We start from the raw sequence: 25218 nt of genomic DNA on the forward strand, positions 1-25218 counted from the left end.
AAGTAAAGCTTAATTTTTATTATACCTAGTATTATCCAAGTTGCCCCAGCCTTTGCCCACAAGAGGTCTGATTGTGGGTGGCTCCCTCTCCCCACCTCCCACTCAGTTCTAAACCTTCCTTAAATGTTAATCATTTAAAATTAGGACATTTGAACTCTGCATAATTCTCATTCCCATCCACAATGAGTGCTTTACCAAACTTGGCTTCACCCAACGTGGCTTCACCCAGATATTACACTTCAAAATTCCTCAGTATTGATTTCTGGGAAGCCCAGAAAATACATAACTTGCCCTGCTTCACGCCCATAGGATGTAAATGTAGAGTCTGATTTGATAACAGCAAAGGTCAGATTCTAAAGGATATAATCACCTGAACTGCTGGAAGCCAAAAGTGAATTAAGCAATTGAATTAAATTGGAAGGCAGGTTTAGAGACAATCCTCTAGGTTTTCAAATGAACCATGAACTGTTTTCATACATTAGTATATGAAAATTCTTGTACATATTCAGGTATCAGCACTGTAGTGACATGCCCATCTCTTTTCAATCAATCACCAATGTAATCTTTTATTGCTTTATATCTGATCCTTTGCTACCTCTGGGCCCAAAAAAAAAAAAAGATTTAAGAAAGGAGAAAATCACTTGGAGCAACTAAATCTGCAAATGTTAAACCAATGAGAGTATGCTCCCCTACCCCAGCCATTCACAAACCTTTAACATAAACCTGACTCTGCTGGAAAATATGCCTTGTTTATCGCGTTATTTGGCTTCTCCCTGACTCACAGTTTCAGAAATATGGTCTTAAAAAAATCATACTTTGCAGTAGTCATCTACACAATAGTCATCAAAAGAAACCCGACATGAGTCTGACCAAAGCTCTAGGTCCAACTGCTAATTTATAAGAAATACAGAGAACAGAGAAACATGCTAAAGTTTAACATAGGAATACAATCAGCAAATTTTAGAACGTGGGGAATCTATAGGACAAAGTACCTAGTTGTTCAACAATAAACTGCAAGGAAAAAATGGAGGAGAAACCTATACTTTAAAAGAAACATAGAGGCGCCTGGGTGGCTCAGTCGGTTAAGCGTCCGACTTCAGCTCACGTCACGATCTCGCGGTCCCTGAGTTCGAGCCCCGCGTCGGGCTCTGGGCTGATGGCTCAGAGCCTGGAGCCTGCTTCCGATTCTGTGTCTCCCTCTCTCTCTGCCCCTCCCCCGTTCATGCTCTGTCTCTCTCTGTCTCAAAAATAAATAAACGTTAAAAAAAAAAATTTTTTTTTAATTAAAAAAATAAAAAAAAGAAACATAAAAAACTTATCAATTCATCTCACTGCATAGACCTCACTTGGATCCTGAATTAAGCACACAAACCATTAAAAAATAACAACATTTATATTTGGATATTTGAACACTCAGTGGTTTTTAGGAATTATTGTTAATATTTTTTAAGTGTGATATTGATATGTTTAAAAATGATTTCTCATGTTTCAGATATACTAAATATTTAGACACATTAAAATATTTATGGAAAAAGTGATAATATCTGGAATTTTCTTCAAAATAATCCAGGAGTAGTGAGAGTAGATAGAAATACAGACAAAACTAGACTGGCCATGAGTTACAATTTTTAATTTTTTTAAATTTTATTTTACAGAGACAGTGTGTGTGAGCAGAGAAGAGGGGCAGAGAAGGAGAGAATCTTAAGCAGGCTCTTAAGCAGGACTCAGCACTGAGTCCAATGTGGGGCTTGATCCCACAACCCTGGGATCGTACCTGAGCCAAAATCAAGAGTCGGATGCTCAACCGACTGAGCCACCCAGGCACTCCAAGCATGAGTTATAATTACTGATACTAGTCAATGAGTCCATGGAAGGGTAGTATACTATTCTGATACTTTTGAAAATGTTTAAAATTCTCTATTTAAAAAAAAAAGGTATTTACCCAAAGAATACAAAAGTACTAATTCAAAGGGATACATGTACTCCTGCTGTTTATAGCAGCATTATCTACAATAGCCAAATTATGGAAATGGCCCAAGTGTCCATCAGCTGATGAATGGATAAAGAAGACACAGTATATATATACAATGGAATATTAGTAAGCCATAAAAAATTGAAATCTGGCCATTTGCAATGACATGGATAGAGTTAGAGAATATTACACTAAGAGAAATAAGTCAGAGAAAGACAAATACCATATGATTTCACTCATATGTGGAATTTAAGAAACAAAACAAATGAACAAAGGGAAAAAAGAGAGAGAGAGAGAGGCAAACTATGAAACAGACTCTTAACTATAGAGAACAAACTGATGGTTACCAGAGGGGAGGTGGACGGAGGGATGGTTAAACAGGTTAATGGGGATTAAGAAGTGCACTTGTGATGGGCACCAGGTATTGTACAACAAGTGCTGAATCACTATATTGTACACCTGGAACTAATAATACACCGTATGTTAACAACTGGAATTTAAATAAAAACTTAAAAAGGACCACCAATCTGAAGCCATGAACTCACTAATTCCCAAGTCTCTAGAGTATGGGCACTGTTCTGTGTATTAGGTGATAAATTTTTCATCTCATCAATCAGTCACTCACTGTTCTTTGTATGCCCTGTATTGATTTCTTCCACCAACAACAGGTACACTCTTCAATAGAAGAACAGAAAAATTCAACAATGCTCTCCACATAGAACTCACAATAACAAACAAGCTAGTTTTCTTTCTTTGGCCTTTCTACCCTTCAGGAAGCAAGGTGATGAGCACACATCCATGCCCATAAATATGCCACTGCTCTCAAAGCCCTTCACTTAAGATAAAGCCTGGCATGAGAACATGATGAGGTGCAAAACCATAAGGGTTTATTGGGACACTATGAGAAGCACAGGGATCAAGAATACAGCAAGAAAAAAAAAAAGGCAGATTTTGGAATAAACAATCACATTAATAATCACATTACAATCATCCTTATTGATATGCTACTGTTGATAGGAAAATGTGCAATGGCACATCATCATTCGGTCAGAGTTGTATTGCTTCTTTTCATCCCACCCAATTACCCAAGTTCTCCCTTTGCATGACAAACGTTTCTGACTTGCCCCAGTTTCTTTTTCTTGGGAGAATCTCTGTGCAGGAACTGAATCAGGCAAGCAGGGTCCACTGTAAAACTCCCTACCTGTGTCCCGACTGCTCTGAGACGTGGAATCATTCTCCACATTATAGATGACTGTCCCCTGAGATTCAGAAGAGAAGTGACTGACCACAGACTCATGGTGGGAGTGTTTGTAGGGATAGCTCTCCGTTGAAGAATCTGTTCGAGTATCACTTGAGATGGAGGGCTCCCTCCCTGAGGGAAGGAGGAGACACATATGCCAAAGTAAGGAAAGAGAGAAGGACAGTGACAGAGAGAAGGCAAACAGCTGGATGGAAACAAAGGTCCATAAGGCAAGAACTTCCTAGAAGGAAGGGTGAGAAGGATATACCAGAGCCATTCTTCCCAACACCCAACTTCCATATTGCCCAGACACACAAAGAATTCCTCCCACTCCTGTCCCTACCTTGCTGAAGCCCTCACTTTGCCTGCCACTGTGAAAAACTGTGGGGCTTTTAGAAAACCTATGGGAAAAGTGGAAGAAAGGAAAAAGTTGTGAAAAGTAAGATCTATTTAGATGGAGAGTCCCAGGCCGACCTGACAATAACTAGTTGTTCCCCATCCCGTAATTTTTTTCCTATACTGCCAGAAATGTCACTTTGATTTTAATTGATATTGTAAACATTTTAATATATCTGAGAAATTATGTGGCTGTTACTTATACTTTAGAGTAAATGAGTTCAATCAGACTACTTTCCTCTGAACAACTCACTGAGATGAGCACAACAGTGGAAATGGGTGTTTGACTAAAGGGAGAAAAAGTAGAGCAGGCCTGAGTTGGGTACGAGGCTGGGAAGAATACCAGGTACCAAGCAGGAAGGAGGTACAAAAGGGAGGGGAAAAATTCCAAAGACAAATGTGTTCTCTTTCAAAATTATACTCAAGGACAATCCTAGATCTAGAAGACAAAAAGAATATTTCTTTTTTCTCCTTTTCAGAAATCAAGCCAAAACCATTAGGGCTATATTTCTAATATATTATAAGCCTCTATGGGCTAGGCTGAGACTTTAGCCATCAAGCTGCAAATTGTTGCTACAGGGGAACAATTTAGGCTGCAACCAACTGAATTAGAAGCAAACTGATTCACAGGCTGAGGAATACTGCTACTACACTTGACATCTTAAAACAAAAATCTCTTATCCCAAATAAAATGATTAGCTTTGTAGTAACTCATAATTTTTTCTTGGTCTTCACAACTCAGTGAAGTCACTGTTAAGTTGCTAGTGAGAATCAGTCATCTTTACTAATACTGGAAGGTTAAACACTGAGTTTCCCTCACAAACTTATTTCAGTCTAAATCAACCTAATTTCCTTCTCACTTTTGAATCAGGGCCAGGTGACTTAGGCAACACATTCTTGAAGGCTGAAAGAAACAAAGCCTGGCACACTTTGGGCTTCAGCACGAGTTGGCACTTCTTTCTATCTCTAATGGATCCCCTTTCTATAAGCTAGTTATGTGCTAGGCTCATGATTAAGTATGAGTTCTAACTGTCCAGTGATCACATTGGAAGGGAGAAGGAAGAGGTAAAGAGCTAGGCTGCTCACCTGAATCTTCACTATCGTAGCAGGTCTTGCTGTATGACTGGAACTCAACTTGGGGAGGCAGGTCCTGAGTAGACACTGGGGTACCCTGCGGGTCTGCATAAAGCAGTAGCAAAGGCTGATAATGCCCCTTGATGCATTTGGTCACCACATCCTTCCATTTCGGCCCAATCTGAACCAGAAACAATCAGAAAAATATGAGTTATACTTCATAACCACAATTCAAAACATATCTTCCTATTCTCTTTTTCTAAAGAAAATAAAAGAAATAAAAAGACAAGACTTGGGTAAAGAGACCACAAAAGAGACCTTAGACCTAAATTTCGTGAGTTTTTTGTTAAGTCTGTTTTTGTTAAATCTTTTTAGAAAGCAATCAAACCTTACAAGAGATAGGAATGATGAATAAAATTACTTTCATTCCTGTGAAACAACAATTCAGTTGTGAAATATAAATAAAAGTTCTCCAAGGTGAACATGCTATGTGAGGGGACTTCAGCTGCCTTGGTGACCAATTTCTTTTCACATATTAAAGCCCTGGCTTGAAATTTACAATTCTATAAATTATATAATTTTCTCCTAAATATTAAAATCACTTTTATGAATCTAAAGAGCAGGCAGAAACTCTCTCACAGACTGCTTTAGAATGAATGACATTCCATTTCAGAGTTCACACGTGACAAGACATAAATGTCAAACTGCTTAGAATAGACAGATGAACCTCAGTCTTAGCTTTGAACTGGATTCAGCACTGCCAAAGCAGTGGAAAAGAGTGACAGAAGACCATGGAAACAACAATCCAATCAAATCTCTAAACTCACCCTCTCTTAAACTTGAACCAGTCACATTCTGAGATGGTGTGCTCTGAAGAGTTGAAATAAGCATAGTGCTTATTTCATAATAGATGTTCATTAAATTTTTAACTTAGTTATTATTTTAACTAAAAAAAATATGCTTTTTTAAAAGTTTATTTATTTATTTTAGGAGAGAGAGAGCACAAATAGGGGAGGGCCAGAGAGAGAAGGAGAAAGAGAATCCCAAGCAGACTCCATGCTCAGCACAGAGCCTGACATGAATCTTGATCCCACAAACCATAAGATCATGACCTAGGCCGAAATCAAGAGTTGGATGCTTAACTGACCGAGCCACCCAGGCACCCCAACAAACATGCTTTTTATATACAAATCTTATTTAATTTCTTATAAGGCATGTATTATTTTTCAAATAAAAAGGCTAAAGCTCAAGGAATTCATATAAATCAGCCAAAATTACAACAGCAAAAAGAGATAGAGAATCAGGAAATTTGACAGAGTTTACCATTTGTGAAAGACAGGGCTAGCCACCAGCCTTTATCAAGAAGCTTCCTAACTCATGCAGATCCTTTAACGACTTCAGTCACAGATTCTGTGATTTAGATAGTACCAAGTTTCCAGCTTTAAATATCCTCATAGCCCTATTTTTTTCTACATGATCCCCAAAACATGTTAATCTATGATAAGGTACTTCAGGTAAGTACCAATCAGAAAACAATTTATAGCAGCCCTAACACAAAGTATTACAAGGTATTACCTAAGACACAGTATTACCATTGATAATTCAAAGTTTGAAATTCTGAAGTTCATGCTAACCTTCTAACCTAATTTGAAGCATTAAACTGTTCTCACTCAAATCAACCACTTAATACAAAAAAAAAAAAAAAACAAAAAACCTGTCAACTATAAACATAACTGTGCTGACTGCATGGCGAGAGGATTCAGAGAAAATAACAGGAAATATATCGATCTCTGAGGAACTTGTCATCTACTGGAGAAGACTGATACTCTCATAAATTCAATAGATAGGTAAGTAAACAGACATCAAAATTATGAAAATAAACACCAAATACAAGTAATTATCCTTAGTTTTTTGTTGCTGTTATCAAACACTTCAAGAAGGGCTTGAATATTCCTACCTCCTTGACATGAGCATCATCAAAATACATCCATTTGCGGATCTTTGTTTGGAAAAAGAATGTAGAATAATGTTTGCCATAGTAACAGATCATTCCTACTAAGTACAGTTCAGACTGCTTGGCCCGATCATCCGTCACTCTGAAAAACAGCTGTGGGGAAAGAAGAGAATGAAAAAAACAGTCAAATACTCAGCCCTCTCACATCAATCAATCTCTTAGCACACTCCATCATTTCTTATTAACGTACTGACTTGTTTCTCCATGCTTCATTCTAAGATTTTTCCTAGTCCATATTAATCATCAGAAATGAACCTAAAAAGACAAAATGTAGGGAAAAGCAAGACGGATAGTGGCCAGTAAACCGGTAAGGTGGTGATGTTTCTTCATAACTTACAATATTTTATTGCTGGTGCCTATTGTAAGAGGATCCAAGGAAGTAGAAAAACACAAAATAAAACAAAAACAAACACTGACGTTTCAAAGGTTACTTACCAGCTGGCACCACAAATATAAATTTCCTGCTGAGACCCTAACTAAGGGGTAAAGAGTCCCTTAGGAAGAGCAATACCACCATGCTGATTACCAGCATTTCACTGCTGTATGTTCTAACAGATATACAAAAAATTTTTGAAGAAAAGAATGCTGCCTTGAGAAACTTATTTGAATGAGAAAATCATCATAGAAATAAAACAAAACTAGAACAGCACAGAATATGTAGACTACAGGAATTTAGAAAAAAGAGATTTAATTGTGTATAACCTACTCATGTCAGAGATTCCTTGGGCAGGAGACCTAAAATAAGATTCCAGACAGTGCATTCATTCTCAGTTGTAACTTAGTGATATTAAAGAATGACAAGGAATCTCCTTAGTCACAGGACTATAAGAGAAAGAAACCAGTGAAAGGAAACCACAGAGTTTCTGGCTCTTCTCTTGAACTGAAGGAAAACCCTGCCTATACTAGGGCACGGAGCTGATAAGGTAAAAGATCCCAGGTCTGAAGTCGTTTTCCCTATTTTCTTGAATAGATGCACAGAAAACTGCTAACCTATTCTTTTCCAAGCTACTCCATTACCTTTGCAACAGACATTGGTTCCTCACTGTGAATTTTGTATTCTAAAACTCAGGTCACCAACTTTTACCCCTTCACCTCCCATAGCAGCTCTAGTCAAGACTGCTCACTTCTTTGACCTTATTACCACCTGTGGTAGACTACACCTCCCAACTCTACTTTGTATACACAAGCAATGAGTAGAGTACACAATAACTCTATAAATTGCTTGATTTTTATCAGTAGCTAAGCTCTGTCCATCCTGTCTTTCAAGACCAATTTTATCCCATTTTTTCTAAAAAGTCTACACCACCTACACCTATAAGTACATACTTATACTAGGATATAAGTATTCACTGCCCTTAAGCAATACTAAGACACAAGAACTAAGTCAGAGATAAAGGTAATTAATACTCACATCACCCAGCTTCAGGCAGGTACCCAGGCTGTGAATGACATCCTCTGCCAAGTCTGAGTGGTCCGAGTCCCATACCAGCCCAATTGTAATAATCTGTGGAGCATTCATCAACACACGGCGAATCCGAATCCTTTCTCCACAGTTACTCTGAAATACATATATAAGGCTGGTTTGAGATGTTTCCCACTGGCTCTGCCTCAGTTCCCTAATCCGAGGGCTCCCCTCTCCACTCTGAACCCCACCTCTGACTTAACTCACCGGACAGTTCCGCAGATCCCCCATGGTGCTGGCATTTTGCAGCAGCTCACCAAACATGCTTGGTGAGGGTTTTTCACGTCTTTCCAGCATACAAATAGCCTGATTGCTTCAAGGTGGGGGAATGGAAGGGTATGATGGTAGGAATTACACAGAGTTATAACTAAATCAAATAGATTACTCATGCAAACTCCTAACTCACATGTTTGATTTTCTTCCTCTGCCCACTATACCAAAGCCCCTTGTCCTGACCAGTCTCAGTGTCCCAAACACAATGAGCACCTTTGCCCATCCCCAGATCCAAAGCTCATAGAATCCCCATTTCTCCTCCCACCTTGCTGACCAGAACTGAACCTAAGAAAGGGGGGTGGGGTGGGAGGACTGGGAAGGAAGGAAGAAGAACAAAAATTATTTTAAAATTATTGTTCTGAGTTCCTACAATATAACACCATCTTAACAATAAGGATATAAGCTATTTGGATGCTGTCAGTTGAAACTTATCACTTGAAGGAATACCTAAGGGTACAAATAGAGAACCTTTAAGACTCACCAAAGGGAAGTGGTGGAGATGTAATGTACCATCTGGATGAAAGGCAGCGGATCAGAAGTGGCACCACAGCTGGTACATACACACTGGGACCGGGGTAAAAAAGCAAAACCAAGTAACCACAGTCATTAATTGTTTTGAGACCCATCTGATAACCCACATCCCTGGATGCAGTGTTCTTGAAGAAGAAAAGAAGTGATGAAGATAGAAATAATGTTCACCTGTTCGAACAACGTCATTGCAAATTTCTGGTGGGAGATGCAGTGTTGGGCAGTACATATATCTTCTTTGGTTTCATCAGCAATGTGGAAGTGAATTCTCATCAAGAGATTTTCCTAATAAGGAAAGAATAAAAGCAGCATATCAATGATATTTAATAGAAAAATGCACAAATTGGTAGGCAGTTTACTCAGAGAAACAGTAATCCTCTTGGAAGGTAGGAATACCTCTGATTTTTTTTAAAAAAAACTGTTTAATTTGAAATAATTATAAATTCATAGGAAGTTTCAAAAAAATTATATAAGAGGTCCATGTACCCTTCACCCAGTTTCCTCCAATGGTAACATCTTGCATAACTATAGTACACTATCTAAACCAAGAAATGGACATCAACACAGTCTACAGAGTTTATTTAGATTTCACCAGTTTTACATATACTTATTTGTGTGTGTAACTCTATGCAATTTTATCAGATGTATAGTCATATAACAACCACCACAATCAAGAAAGAAAATTGTTCCATCACAAGGTTCCCTTATATTATTCCTTCATAGCCTTTTCCACCCAATTCCAACCCGAACACCTAGCAACCACTAATCTGTTTTTCTATCTCTATAATTTTATTATTTTAAGAATGTTATATAAATGGGAGCATATGGTTTATAACCTTTTGATACTGTGTTTTTTTTTCTCAGCATAGTTCCCTTTAGATCCATTGAAGTTGATGTGTAAATCAGTAATTCCTTTTTATTACTGAATAGTATTCCATGGTATGGAAGTACCAAATCTTGTTTCACTATTTACCATCAAAGACATTTGGGTTGTTTCCAGTTTGGGGCTATTATAAATAAAGATTCTATGAACATTCATGTACAGGTTTTTTATAAACATAAGTTTTAGTTTCTCTGGGATACATGTCCAAGAACACAACTACTGAACCTTATGATAATTTGCAAGTACAGTTTTTTAAAAAACTGCCAAACTGTTTTCCAGGGTGGCTATATCATTTTACATTTCCACCAGCAATATATAAGTAATCCAGTTTGTCAGGAGTACCTCTGACTTTGGTGACATTTTGCCCTGTAACAGAATATATATCACTCTCGAACTTTTTTTAACAACAGGCAGAAAGAGTCTAAAGACAGAGAGTCTTTTGAAGGTTGACTGAGAGAACCCAGAGTTCAGAAGAGTCCTCTACTAAAAGTCACTGCGAGCAATCTAGCTATCTAAATAGCACATCACGCCTGTGCTAGGGACTCAGTTATTCTGTTTAATTATCTTTAGTAATGTAGGAGTTCACAAAGTGTGATGGTCTCCAGACCAGCAGCATCTGTATTAGCATCACCTGGAAACTTGTTAGAGCTAGATATTCTTGGGCTCTAATCTAGACCTACTGAATCAGAAATTCAATGGAGTGTGACACAGCAATTTGTATTTTAATGAGTCCTGTCTCCTTTGAAGGTGAGACCAATGTTTTATGCCATGGCAAGCACAAAACTACTGTTAAGCCCAAAGGAGAAAGAATAAACCTATTCTACAATTCCTACTGTATTAGCAGAGTCACCCTAGAGCTTTGAGAAACTAGGGAAATTCCTAGCTCTAATTGAGAGACCAGGGACAGAGTAAATACTACAGTAAAGTATCTAGTCCCTGATGGAGACCATCAACAGTCTCACCCCATATCAGAGAGGGCCAGAGGCCAACACTTACAAAGCACTCTGCAGCATCATCCATAATTCCCAGCTGGAAACGCTGTTCATCCTGGAAGGTCTTTGCCAGAGCACTGCGGAGAGTGTCAGATGGAAGCACTTTTTCACTACTACACTGAAACTGGTTAAAGATTCCCTGTAGGAAAGAGGTTAGACAAGGGAAAAAGCACAATGATGTTATTAAGCTTCTATACATCCCAATCTGTCAAGCTAGCATCTCCATGCTTATAACATTGGAACCAAACGTATTTTCCATGAGTTGATCTGCTTGCAGCTAGTACTAAAAAAGTAAAAAATCAAGTGTCAGAATAAAGGGTATAATCTGTGCTAGTAAGGATCCTTGCTCTTCCATCTGCCATAGACCACTGTCATGAGTTAATGTAATTGGGTACCTCATTTCCTCTGACACAGATAGAGGTAGATGATTCACAGTAAATAAGGGCAAATTATATATAAATGGTTTGGTAAATTATTCTCTGGGGGCTCATCCTATTAAACTTAGCCCCTTCTTTTAATTTAAAATCACTCAAGGGGTGCCTGGGTGGCTCAGTCGGTTAATCATCCGACTTTGTCTCAGGTCATGATCTCATGATTTGTGAGTTCAAGCCTCACATTGGGTTCTGTGCTGACAGCTCTGAGCCTGGAGCTTGCTTCAGATTCTGTGTCTCCCTCTCCTCTGTCTCTGCCCCTCCCCCGCTAGCACTCTATCTCTCTCTCAAAAATAAACATTAAAAAAAAATTTTAATTACTCAAATAAAAATAAAAAAATAAAATTATTGAAAGTACAAAGAATAATATAACAAATATCTACTTGTCCAATATCCAGAAATAAACATTCCATTATGTTTAATCCCAATCTACATATAAAGCTAATGTCCTGGGCACCTGGGTGGCTCAGTCGTTAAGCATTTGACTTAGTCTCAGGTCATGATCTCACGATTCGTGAGTTTGAGTCCCACATCAGGTAAGCTTGAGCCCTGCTTTGGGTGAGCCCCGCTTCTCTCTTTCTATCTCTCTCTCTCTCTCTCCTTCTGCCCTCCTGTGATTCTCTCTCTCTCTCTCTCTGCCCCTCCCTTACTTGTGTCCCCCGCCCCAAGCTCTCTCTCTTTCAAAAAAAAAAAAAAGATGAAGTCCCTTTTAAGACCACCCACTCTCTACCAGCCACTCACTATCATGAGTTTGTTGCACAATTTTCTGTTTTTAATACTTCTGTATACATATGTGTAAGTATATGTGTAAGTGTGTTTATATGTGTGTGTATGTGTCTATATACGTGTGTGTGTATGTACGTATTCTTATATAATACATAGTGCACTTTTAGGTGCATTTTTTGTTTGTATACAAAGTATCACACTGACTTACTTTTTTAAATTCAGCATTATTTTTGAGATCTATCCATAATTTACACACACACACACACACACACACACACGCGCGCGCGGTTCATCCCTTTTTGCTGCTGTATTGTGTTTTACCAGGTCTATACAACGTATATTTATCCATTTCTTTATTGAAATTTTGGCAGTCTCAAATTTTTGCTATTATAAAGAGGCTATGTCAACTTATACTTCCAGTAACAGATGAATACAAATAAATTTCCCCTTATCCTTGTCAGCAATTAATAAATACAGTTGAACTAGTTAATTTTAGTCTTTCAAACTACATCTAGTTTTTCTGGGTCTTTTGCAAATATGATTTGTGGCAAATATCTTCTTCCCAGTCTTCTAGTGTCTTTTATGTGGAGCAGTTTTTAAATTTTAATGTGATCAAATTACCCATCTTCAGCATCTTTACCTGATCTGAACCAATGATGAATGTGATGTTCAGAGAATAGAAACACAGAGTGGCAACAAGTGGCACCTGGTTTGATGAGTACTTCTCAAGTGGTATTGGACCTTCCCAACATAAATTAGAATATGCTCCTTTGACATCACATGGCCCAGATCCTCACTAGATAAGCAACAAATTCAATGGTGAGTTACATATCAACATACCAAAGAATGTCACTCACTTGAAATTCTTACCAGTAATTTCTTCAAAAAAAAAAAAAAAAAAAAAAAAGCCATGGTTATTTTTCAGACTTACTAATGAGACCAGAAATGAGACCATTTTATAAACCTACCTATGTGATCTAAGAATAGGAGGCCCCACCAATTTAGAATGGTCAAATCTTGTTCCTCATCTTACTTGAACTATCAGCAGCTCAGTCATTCACTCTCTCCAAATTTTTATTCAATTACCCTCTCAATATAGTATTTCCTGATCACTGTTTTTAAAATTGCAAGCTCCACCCCCACTTTCCCAAACCTCCTACCCTTACCTGTTTTATTTTTCTCTGTAGCACTTATTATCATCTATAACACCACGTATTTTACTTATTTATTGTCTGACTATACTCTCTAAGTCTGAGTACAAAAAAGTTTTGCCCTTTAATTCTCTACTCTACTACTCACTCTCAACACCTTAGAAGGGTACTGGCATATAGAGGGCAACCAATAACTAGTTTTGAATGGATGGATGAATGGAAGAATGAATGATGTAATATGGGTAGATCTTACTAAGGAAAAATATTATCAAGTCCCCTCTTTTTTAAAGCAGATAAAGAACCACCTAGAAAAGTTGAAAAATTTTCCTAAGGAAATATAATTTTCCTAAGGTAATATAACTGGTTAAAACAAAATGGGATTGAACTTCATTCTGCTAAGTAAAAGTTGGAACTGTTTTTCCCTCATTCTACTTTCTTTTTTTTTATTTTTAATGTTTATTTATTTTTGAGAGAGGGAGAGAGACAGAGCCTGAACAGGGGAGGGGCAGAGAGAGAGGGAGACACAGAATCTGAAGCAGGCTTCAGGCTCCAAGCTGTCAGCACAGGACCCAATGCAGGGCTAGAACTCACAAAACCACAAGATCATGACATGAGCCAAAGTCGAATGTTCAACCGACTGAGCCATCCAGGTGCCCCTCCTCATTCTACTTTCTTACTAGCATTGTTCCTCCTCTTACACATTGAGCATCTATCCCAACAGCAGCTCAAGAACAATTTGCTACGTAACCTGCTATTATTTCCCTACAAATGATTCCATATGATGTGGAGATGACAGTATTAGTAATACATATTTAGTATTATTTAATAAGCTAGGAGCTGGGGGAAAATCTATTATAATTGCTTCAAATTACTTTGGATTAACCTAGACATTTTTCACAAATCTATTTTAAAATCAAGTAAAGGCAAGACAGGACCTTCCATAATTTGTTACTAGAAATAGAAGAATGTCTATTAGTGACCATTAAACTACACCAAAAGGAAAGGTCTAGGTCCACAGTTAAACATTCTCAGAGGACAACTGATATATCTATACCAAGTGATTTTGAAACAGAGGAAGAGAGAAACAAAGGAAAAGGTAGGAAAAGAAGCAGTGGCCACTATCATATCCCAACCTGCTGCTCTTCTCAATTGTTAATACTAAGATATTACTAAGATATTAGTGCTGACAAAGGCTCTATCTCTAGAGCAAGAGATGGATGAGGTTTGGTCCTTTGTCCAGAGTCCAAAACTGCTTCCAAAACAAACCAGTGGGAAATGACTTCCAGGATAGTTCTGTACAAATGTGATATTTGCAAACTACAGCCCCTTTAGTCTTTCTCAACTGAGTTCCCTCAAGAATTAAGCCCTAATACTCTAAGGCATCAACAATTATTAATGAACTAACTTCTCTCCTATGTATAACAGTTGTTATGTTATCATCCAGAGAGAATTAAAAGAACAGTCACTCAAGGCACTTACTGTGTTCTGTGGTTCAGATGACCCTGCTTGAGAAAGGACAGGGCTCCACTGAGAGATGGCATAGAGTAATAATTAAGAGCATGGACTACGGAACCAAACTATCTGGATCGCAAACCCCAGTCCAAAATTTACCATTTCTATGACCTTAGAAAAGTTACTTAACTTCCCTAGTCTTCAGTTTCCTTTTTTTTTTTTTTTAAGATTTTATTTTTAAGTAATCTCTATGCCTAACATGGGGCTCAAACTCATGACCCATAGATCAAGAGTCACATACTCTACTGACAGCTAGCCAGGCACCCCCAGTTTCTTTCTTTCTTTTCTTTCTTTCTTTCTTTCTTTCAATTTATTTTGACAGATAGAGAGTGAGAGTGGGAGGGGCAAAGAGAGAGGGAGAGAGAGAATCCCAAGCAGGCTCCACGCTGTCAGTGCAGAGCCATATGTGAGGCTCAATCCCATGAACCATGAGATCATGACCTAAGCCAAGATCAAGAGCTGGACACTTAACTGACTGAGCCACCCAGGTACCTCTAAAAGAGGATTACTGAGTGGGGTTGCCTGGGTGGCTCGGTTAACCATCCTACTTTGGCTTAGGTCATGATCTCGCGGTTCATGAGTTTGAGCCCCGTGTCGGGCTCTGTGTGACAGCTCAGAGCCTGGAGCCTACTTAAGATTCTGTGTCACCCTCTCTCTGCCCTCCTCTGCTTGTGCTCGTTCTCTCTCTCTCTCTCTCTCAAAGAATAAACAAACAAAACAAAACAAAATTTTAAAAGAGGATTAGTGGGTGGGGGTGCCTGGGTGGCTCAGTTGGTTAAGCGTCTGACTCTTGTTTTTGGCTCAGGTCATGATCATGGTTTCATTAGTTCCAGTCACGTGTCGGGCTGTGCACTGACAGTGCAGAGCCTGCTTGGAATTCTCTCTCTCTCTTCCTCTCTCTCTACCCCCTTCCCTGCTCCCGCTATCTCTCTCTCAAAATAAATAGAATTTGAACATTTTAAATAATAAATAAATAAATAAATAACGATCAGTAATAGTAGTTATCTCCTAGTGTTATTTACAGATTAAATAAATTATCTTTTTCTCTATCTACCTGTCTATCTATATCTTAGACTAATGCCTGGCTATATCAGTGCTTATCTAAGTATTAGCTGTCATCATCATTATCATTATCATCAACATCATTATCATTATTATTATATTTTAGGTTACTAAGGAGCCTGTCTGCTACTGACCGTGCGTCAGAAATGCCATCTACCTTGAACGACCTCCCTAGTCTCTGAAATCTGGGTAAGAAAGACAAACCACTTCTCCTTCTGTTGCTCTTACTCAAGAGAGGCAGATTTCCCATGATTAGATAAGAAGGGTTTCAACACAGAAAGGAAAAGACATAGAGCTCTGCTTATATCCACACTCGATATGCAACAACAGATCTGACTCTTGTGTTCAGTGGCATCAACATCTCCAAACTATATTCTTTTCTCATCTCTTAATTACAGGCAACTTTCTCCATACACACTGAGTATCTGAATGTACTCAGAATGCCTGCATCTTCTTTATTTTATTGTAATTATTGTTATCAGTCTTGCTCTGCTATTGTTAGGAAAAAGCAAGTGTATCAGGAATAAAGCAGCCTGAGCGCTCCCAGCATGCATCTGTGGAGCTGTAGCTCTGGAAGAAGCTGTAGTACAAAGCCCCTCTGTTAGGGCAGCACACTAACCCCTGTGTGTCCCTCTCACATGAGCACAGGGCTGGAACGGGCCTCCTCCTGCTCCCTTTTTCACCCTCCTGCCACCTTTCCCAGAGGGAGATCCTGTTCACACCAAAGAAAGCCAAGAACATTTAGTTCAGAAGTAAGAACAGGTGGTAGGACCAATAAGGAACAAAAACTGGTATTCTTCCAATTGCTGAGTTCTGCGGCAGGGAGTGAGAAAGGGCAGGAAGAACCAAAACCCAGGAATCATTTTTCCCTATGGGGTCCTGATGGTTTCATTTCAATTAACAGAGAAAACCCACCTTTGACGTTTCTCTCTGCTCTTCTTCACAAAGTGAAACCAAAGAGGTCTTCCTTTTCATTCTCGAAAAGGCAAATTACTTTTTGTCTGTTAACTATTTTTTTGGATGCAGTGCAAAAACAACAAGACTTTAATGACTAAAAGCAGGTGCTTCCCCACCCATTTCTCTTGGATCATGTAGCAAACAATTCTACCCACAGGAGCTCATAATTATCTGGACTAGTAAAAACCATGTAAATAAGATAAAAGTGCCATAGAGACAGAAACTCTTTGTGCTTTGGCATCTACAAATGCAGCTGTTGCTTCAGTTTTTTTCCCCCCTAAAACACAGACTTTTGTCTTTAGGCAGGAACAGCTGTTTATTTCTCTCTCAGGATTTCTTAGCCTAGCCTTAGCCTTCTAAAAAAAAGTCATGAGTAGAGAAGATGGGAGTCAAGAAGAAGGGCTACAGCTAAATGTGATGCGTTCTGGGCCCTAGGTCTTTGGAAAGTTAGCAGTCCAACTCATTCCTGGAGGGTGTCCAACAATAACTTCTGCAAAGACACAATACATTTTATGCACTGCTACTAACTCAGTTCTTAGGGTTTCTCTTCTTGACCCGGGCTTTCCAAACCTCTCATCATTTTGGCTCTCATAATCACTCCTTTTCTCCACACCTCCTAGAAATCATAGACTTAAATAAATTGTAAGCCTCAACGTGACCAATCAAGCCTGTTTGTAAAAACAACCCTCTGAAAAAAAGATAAAGGAGGTACTACTCCTTGAGTACTACTAGAAAAGAGAATTTTCACTAGTTTTATGTGTTCAAAAGAATCTCAAACATTCTCTTTCAAGAGGGGAAAAGAACATGTAAATGTTTACCATTTTGGCATCCAAACCAGTAACATTGGATTTTTAATGTTTTATTGCAGAAAATCTCAAACATACAAGGGTAGACAAAATAGCACAACCAACTCCTATGTACCTATTATCTATCTTTAACAACTGTGGCCAATCTCATTTCATATATACAACGCACCCACTCATCCCATTCCCAGATCATTCTCAATCAAATACTAGACATTATTCATCTATAAATATTTTGGATATGCCTCTAAAACATAAGAAATCTTTGTTTAAAATTTAATCATACTATAATTACCACACTAAAAAAAGGTAATAATAATTCCTTAATATCATCAAATATCCAGTCAGTTTAATAGAAATTCTTGCTCCAACATTGGGGAAGACAGAGAACAGCTGGCTAGTTTCTCCCTTGGGATTCTTTAACCTTATGTCTAAAAATACCTACCTTCTGGATTTCCGGATTATAAAATTATCTGCATATCCTGTATCAGTCCCTTTAAGTAAATCCAATTGTCGATACCATATCTCCCCATGAGTTTTGGATTTTTTTACACTCAATTCATAACCCAATACTTTGGACTTGCAGTGGTGAAGTTAAAGATGATCATAAACTACCTATCACACTCATTTGTGCTACCTCTGCAAAAGAGACACACCCACATACACACAAAGACAGACACAGAAAGAAACACCAAGACTTCAAGACACTAGACAGAGAGCCAAAGAGCAGAGACAGGCCAAATTCACCAGAGGATGGTATTGCTTTTAGTAGGAAATCATAAACTAATGTTGAAATTTTACAAAATATAATAGTCAATTTGCTAATTTTTGTCAAGATCAAAAATGCAGGACCTTAGAGATTACCAACAGTATTTAAATCAAATTTTGACAATCAATACCATAACCACTTACCCCACAGGGGAAATGAAAAGGGGGACCCTTCTGGACATGCACAAAGATTTTGAGATTGTATAAGTTTCAGGCTCTGCCATAAATTCTGGAAAGGAAAGAATCATGATGATCTACTATGTTTTTCCTTGCAGTCATAACCCTCTATTTGAATATCATGTAAAATTCTAAACTCCAAATTTTAAAAAGGATGAAAGACTCAACTTTATACTTTCCAAGTTATATCAATGGTTAAATTAGTTGAGAATATTTAGGTACAAACTAATAGGCCTTTAAGACTAAGAAAGATTAACCAAAAGACCACACAAATATACTCATACCCCAGAGATAAGCAAAACAAAGAAGTTCAACTCAAGTAAATGATATTTGCATTAGACAGGGATATACCTTCCTCATGAGAGGTCTGTTGATTACTAGCTAAAATCTCCAGATAACCTATTAGAAATCTAATTTTCTGGTTTAAATAGTCTAACATAATGGATTTACTCTTCTCTGATATTGGCCATGACCACAGGACAATGAAGAACCTTCTGTTCCAATAATCTACCAAAAAAAGGACTGGACTGATAATGCACAATGAGTAATTTCTTATACCACTTTACTCCCTGTGCTTATGCTTTCCAGTAGAGGAACAGCTACATGGTACACACAAAATATATTGAGGTATTTATTCTCTGAACTCTCAAATTTCCCTCCAATTAACTGATGGGCTATCAGCAGAACACAGACTTTCCTGCCCCTTTTGAACAGTCTTACTGCTGTACAGATACAAACTTACATTACAGGACACCTTATACACAAAAACCTATTTCCTCCTCACCTACCCCTCACCATCACCACCATTCTCTGGCTTTGATGCCTTGTACTAACATTCTTAAAAGAAAAATCACTAATTGAGGAGATTTGTTGAATTTAATCAATCAATGAAGCATTCTTCTTTGCCTATAACAAAAAACACTCTGTCCTACATCTTGGCACACTGCAAAGCCTCTAGTACAATCCCTGGAAGGAGAACAAAATCATTGTGGCATACTAAGTACAGAGGACGGATTTCCTTCCCTGGACAGAGATAAATAAATAAGCCAACACCAAAGTCATACCCTGGGGGCTGGGGACACAAGGGCAGATTCAATATGAATAATAAATAAGAGTTCTGGGCTATAGGCATGACAACAGTTCAGGTCAGGAAATACCTTTTAGTAATACTAGATGGGAATAAATTTGGAGATTCAGAAGGGACAGAGTAATTAGCCCACAAATCTTTTTGTTAAGTCAGAGTTGAAACGCATTGTGGCTCAAAATAAGAAGAAAGACACACTGACAAATTATTTTTAATGAAAGCGATCATTAATAATTTGCATGCAAAATTTTGAGGCTGAAATTAGGTTAGGAACTTAGTATCAAGTAATGCAGAAAAATAACCCAATATATTTTTACAGGACCAAATGGATTATCCTAAATACTACGTATAAACCTCCAAAAAGCAATTATAAGCTCTAGATACAACATACACTATGGTACCTGGTGAAGGTCACAAGGCACAAGAACATTGACAAACATTCAGAGAGCAGAAGAGAAAGTAAAAACATTAAACAAAAGGTGTTCACATAAGACCAACAGTAAAAGCATTTTAAAGATTGGTGCAAGGTAAAGTAAAAAGTGGAGAAAAAAAAAACAGGGATACACATCTTCCAGCCAGACTTAGAAGGGCAGATCCTTCATCCAAAACATTAGATTAAGGGAAAGTTGGCTAGCTTTTGATTCATCTAGGAACATGTGTGTGTCTCTTTTTTGTTCTTAACATTGAGTTCTAGAGCTAAACAATTATGTTCCAACATAAAAGAATTCTGACTTTATAGAATGAGCAAGTGCTGATAGAGTACCTCAAATGCAGGAATTTTGGAGTTTTGTGTTTTGAAAAATATCTATGAAATAAGAATTTTACATTTGAAACTTAGCATTAAAGAATGCAAACAGGTCACCAAGTACCAGCAAAAAGGAATTCTTACTTGCTTCACCAAACATTCATCTAATTTTTAAACAGGAGGCAGAGAAAAAATGGGATTTAAATATACTGAATTACACCCACGCTGGGACACCACAAAGTTAACATGTAACTTAATTGTAGGATACCAGATAACTGCTCTGCTTGACAGAATTCCAGGCTTTGACTCTTCAGCAGATCTTCCCATCATCAACTCTTCCCGACCCCCACCACACACATACACCTCACCCTTCCTTAACTAAATTTGGCATAAAGCAGCCTATATTAAGTAGACCTACTAAAAAAAGTGTAAACCCAAAAGTCATGATGAAAATCTCAAGTAGAACAAGAGTGAGAGCACAAAAGACAAAAAGAAAAAAGTGAAGAAAAAGGCAAGTACACAAAACTCTATAACTAAAATCCAAGGACTACTAAAAGAATATATGAACCCAGAAAAGTTACGTATTTATATTATGGTGCAAGCACTATAAGGAATACCAACGGGGAAGAAAAGCTGAGCCACCTTTCCAAAAACTCATTCAGCCATGCTAAATACTGTTAAGTAAAACAATCATGGTTCTAGATAGAGGTAACATTTTTAAAACTTCATTAAGAAGATATGTTTCTGAAATGGAATTCTGAAAGGACTAGATGTGGTTTTATTTTAAAGGGATGTGTTGTTTTGTTTATTGTTATGTTATTGTTTTGGGTGCTAAGGGATCCAGGCAAAGTGAATAACATCTGCAATGTAGTCATAGGAAGTACACCATCTGCTGTCATAGCTGAAATGGAGAGTGCCTCAGGAAGGAAAGGAAGGGGGAAAAAAGTATGAAACTAGTTTTTTAAATGCCTATAAGCATACATTTTTAAGTGATTTAAGAAATAATTGGGAGCCACTTCAAGGTTATAAGAAAGGAGTAACTTCAAGATAGCACTCCAGCACATTCTTAGGTTAAAACAAATGAAATAGGATGATACTAGAGATAGAGAGGCAACTTAGGGGTCTGGAAAAAAAATATTCTTTTTACTATATGTGAACAGAAAGACTTATTACTAGAAATATCATTGACCAAAGAGGAGGCATAAAGAGAAATGACAACCTCTGTGATGCAATTTCCAATTTTTCTCTTTACAATTCAATGTGCTTTTCTAAAATGACTGTAGTACTTTCCTATACTTATAATAAAAATCCTCCTTTAGGGGCACCTGGGTGGCTCAGTCGGTTGAGTGCCAACTTCGCTCAGGTCATGATCTCACAGTTCGTGGGTTGGAGCCCCACGTTGGGCTCTGGGCTGACGACAGCTCAGAACCTGGAGCCTGCTTCCGATTCTGTGTCTCCCTCTCTCTGCCCCTCCCCCGCTCATGCTCTGTGTGTGTCTCTCTGTCTCAAAACTAAATACACATTAAAAAAAAAAAATCATCTTTAAATAAAAAACAAGTCGGGATGTCTGGGTGGCTCAATCGGTTCAGCATTGACTTCGGCTCAGGTCATGATCTCATGATTTGTGGGTTCAAGCCCCACGTCAGGTCTGTGCTGAGAGCTCAGAGCCTGGAGCCTGTTTCAGATTCTGTGTCTCATTCTCTCTCCACCCCTCCTCCACTTGTGTTCTCTCTCTGTCTCTCAAAAATAAATAAATGTAAAAAAAAATTTTTTTTAATAAAAAACAAGCATGATGTATATATTTAGCCAAAGAATAAAAAGAAATGCCCATGTGTCCAACAACCAATTTAAGAAATGAAAAACTTAATGAGTGCGGAACTCCCCAGTTGATTATAATCTCCTTCCCTCCAGGGATAACCACTGTCCTGAATTTTATGAAAATCATTCCCTCTTTCTCACATATATGTATCCCTGAACAACATGTTGTTTAGTGCTGCCCATTTTTACTTTGTATATAAATGGAATCATAGTTTATATAATCTTCTGTGACTTGCTTCACTGTAATGTTTTTGTGATTAATCCAAGCTGATATATGTAGCTACAGGTTATTCATGTTCACTACTACAGTGTTTTACTTTAGGAATAAACCATAATTTTTAAACCTATTCTATTATATTCTATTATAGTTGGAATGGGTTGTTTCCATTTTTCTATAATCACAAAAATACTACTTTGGACATTCTCAAATATATCTTCTGATATGTATATACAAGGAAGTTTTCTACAATATGTATCTAGGAGTAGAATTACTGAATGGTAGGGTATATGCTACTTCAATTTTACCTGAAAAATGTAATGACAAAATATTTCCCTAAGTAGTGGTATCAATTTATATTCCAACCAGCAAGTGTATATAAGTTATTATTCCACCTTTCGGGTAACAATTTTATCCAATTTTAAATTTTCTTATAATCTAAAGGGTATTGATTTACTTTAATTCCTTTTTTTCTCTTTTTTTAAAAAGTCATCTATTTATTCTGAGAGAAAGAGAGAGAGAGAGAGAGAGAGAGAGAGAGAGAAAACGCATGCACACGTGTGCACACAAGTGGGGGAGGAGCACAAAGAGAGAGAGAGAGAGAGAGAGAGAGAGAGAGAGAGAATCTCAAACAGGCTCACACTGTCAGCACTGAGCCCAACAAGGGGCTTGAACCCACAAGCCGTGAGACCATGGCCTGAGCCGAAAATCAAGAGACAGATGCTTAACCGACTGAGCCACCAGGCATCCCTGGTTGACATTTCTTAGATTACTTGGGAGGATAAGAATCTTTCATATTCTTAAAGATCTTTTGGGTTTCTTGTACTGAGAAATGCCTGTTGATGTGTTTTTCCCATTTTCCCACTGACTCCATTATCTTTTACTTATTCTTTATAGGAGTTCTCTGGGGAGTTCTATGCTGCATACCAATCCTTTGTGGGATATATAATTTATTGCCGATATTTCCTCCTGGCATGTAGCCTTGGGTCTTACCCTCTACTAGAGTCTTCTGATGAACAGAAGTTCTTGAATTTTCTGTAGTAAAATGTTATCAATTCTTTTTAGTATTTTTTATGTCTTATTTAATAAATCCTGTCTATCCCTGAGGCCATGATATTCTTTCATATTTTCTTCTAAAACTTAAAGTTTTCCTTCCAGGTGCCTAGGTGGCTTAATTGGTTAAGTGTCCAACTCTTGATTTTGGCTCAGGTCATGATAACGGTTAGTGAGTTCAAGCCCCTCATTGGGCTCTGTGCTGACAGTATGGAGCCTGCTTGGGATTTCTCTCTCTCTCTCTCTCTCTCTCTCTCTCTGCACCCCCCCCCCCCACAATCTCTCTCTCTCTCTCTCTAAAAATAAACAAATAAACTTTTAAAAAAGTTTTCTTTCACATTTTAGTTCTTAGCTCAGTTGAAATTCATACTTTTGGTAATAATATGACGTAGGGATCTAATTTACTTTTCTTTTTTCTATTCAGATAACCAATTACCTAATCATCATTTGTTGAAAAGTCCACTTTCTCCTTTGATTCACAGGGCAAGTAGCTAGTTTCCAAATATGTATTTCTGAACTTTTGATTTTGTTCCACTGATTTATTAGTCATACTGTGTTGACAGCACATTGTCTTAATTAATATAGTTTTATAAGCCTTGATATCTGATAAAGTAGGGTAGTCATTAGTACTTTTGCCAAATATTTCTGGTTCTTCCCTCTCCCCAGGATTCTGATAGGATCACACTTCCTGGCCCTTTTAGGATTCACTGGAGCCATATGATTAGTTCGAGTCTGTGATCTCTGAGCAGAAGAGATCTGCTGAACATTCAACTGCCTGTGCAAAAACCTCCAGAGCTCTTTTTCCCTCTGCCTTGGCCAATAGTCAACTTGGTACCTGCATTCCTGAGTGACTATAATCAGTAGGGTTTCCTACTAAACTGCAGTGGACAAGTAATGGGAATGGAAAATAAATCTTTTGTATATTTATCACTGAGATTTTAGTTTGCTACCAAAACATAACTTAGTCTACTCTGATACACAAGGCAAGTCATTCATTTTGTTATTATCCTTCAAGAATGTTCTGTCTTGGGGGCACCTGGATGGCTCAGCTGGTTCAGCATCCGACTCGGTTTCAGCTCAGGTCATGATCTCAGGATCGTGAGATCAAGCCCCATGTGGGGCTCTGCACTGAGCATGGAGACTGCTTAAGATTCTCTCTCTCTCTCTCTCTCTCTCTCTCTGTCTCTCAAATTAAAAACAGAATGTCATATCTATTCTTCCCTGTTTGTCATAAGAATTTCAGAATCAAATTTTCTCAACTTCCAGGACAAACTTGCTGGTCAGAATATACATTAGTATCACCACATTGGAAAACATACGGAAATACTGGAAAACAGTTGGTATTATAAAATTTAAAAAAAATTGAAGATATACATATCCTATGATTCTAGTAATTTCATTCCTGGGCAAATATGCAAGAGAAATATGTATGCATATGTAAATATAAATAAGAATGTTCTTGGCAATATTGTTCATTAAAAATTAAAAACTGTAAATAATCCAAATGACTACCAGCTATAGAATAGATAAACAAACTGGCTTATTTACACAATGAAATACCATATGATAATGAAGATGAACAAAGTCAACCTGCACATAACAATATGATGATCTTATTAACATACTGCTGCACTAAAGAAGACATACACGCACACACACCCACACCCACACAGATTCATTTAGAATGATTCCAATTACAATAAATTTCAAAAACAGGTAATTTTTAGATTCAATTGTTTAAGAATAGATACATAGGCAGTAAACTATCAGGTAAAACAAGAAAGTGATTATCACAAACATTAGAAAACTGGCTACCCCTGGGAGAAAGGAGGAGACGTGATTGAGAAAGAAGGGAGGATTCAAATGTCTATAGTACAGGC

General features: G+C 37.7%; 1 protein-coding gene across 17 annotated transcripts in view; it reads right to left on the bottom strand.

Moving 5' to 3' along the window:
* USP54 (ubiquitin specific peptidase 54) overlaps nucleotides 1–25218 on the bottom strand; it is a 133897-nt gene that overhangs the window by 29515 nt on the left and 79164 nt on the right. For 12 of the 17 annotated variants that reach the window (XM_042907951.1, XM_042907953.1, XM_042907955.1 and 9 more), the window contains 8 exons: nucleotides 10839–10973; nucleotides 9131–9244; nucleotides 8913–8995; nucleotides 8366–8471; nucleotides 8108–8254; nucleotides 6640–6789; nucleotides 4695–4863; nucleotides 3174–3344 (listed from right to left, as the gene is read on the bottom strand). In XM_042907951.1, the coding sequence (XP_042763885.1) occupies nucleotides 3174–3344; nucleotides 4695–4863; nucleotides 6640–6789; nucleotides 8108–8254; nucleotides 8366–8471; nucleotides 8913–8995; nucleotides 9131–9244; nucleotides 10839–10973 (1075 nt within the window). Of the gene's footprint in view, nucleotides 1–3173; nucleotides 3345–4694; nucleotides 4864–6639; nucleotides 6790–8107; nucleotides 8255–8365; nucleotides 8472–8912; nucleotides 8996–9130; nucleotides 9245–10838; nucleotides 10974–18388; nucleotides 18474–25218 lie in introns of all 17 variants that reach the window. The other 5 variants (XM_042907960.1, XM_042907961.1, XM_042907959.1 and 2 more) reach the window with 2 other exon arrangements.

Source organism: Panthera leo, chromosome D2 (assembly GCF_018350215.1).
Source record: "Panthera leo isolate Ple1 chromosome D2, P.leo_Ple1_pat1.1, whole genome shotgun sequence".
Lineage (NCBI taxonomy): Eukaryota > Metazoa > Chordata > Mammalia > Carnivora > Felidae > Panthera > Panthera leo.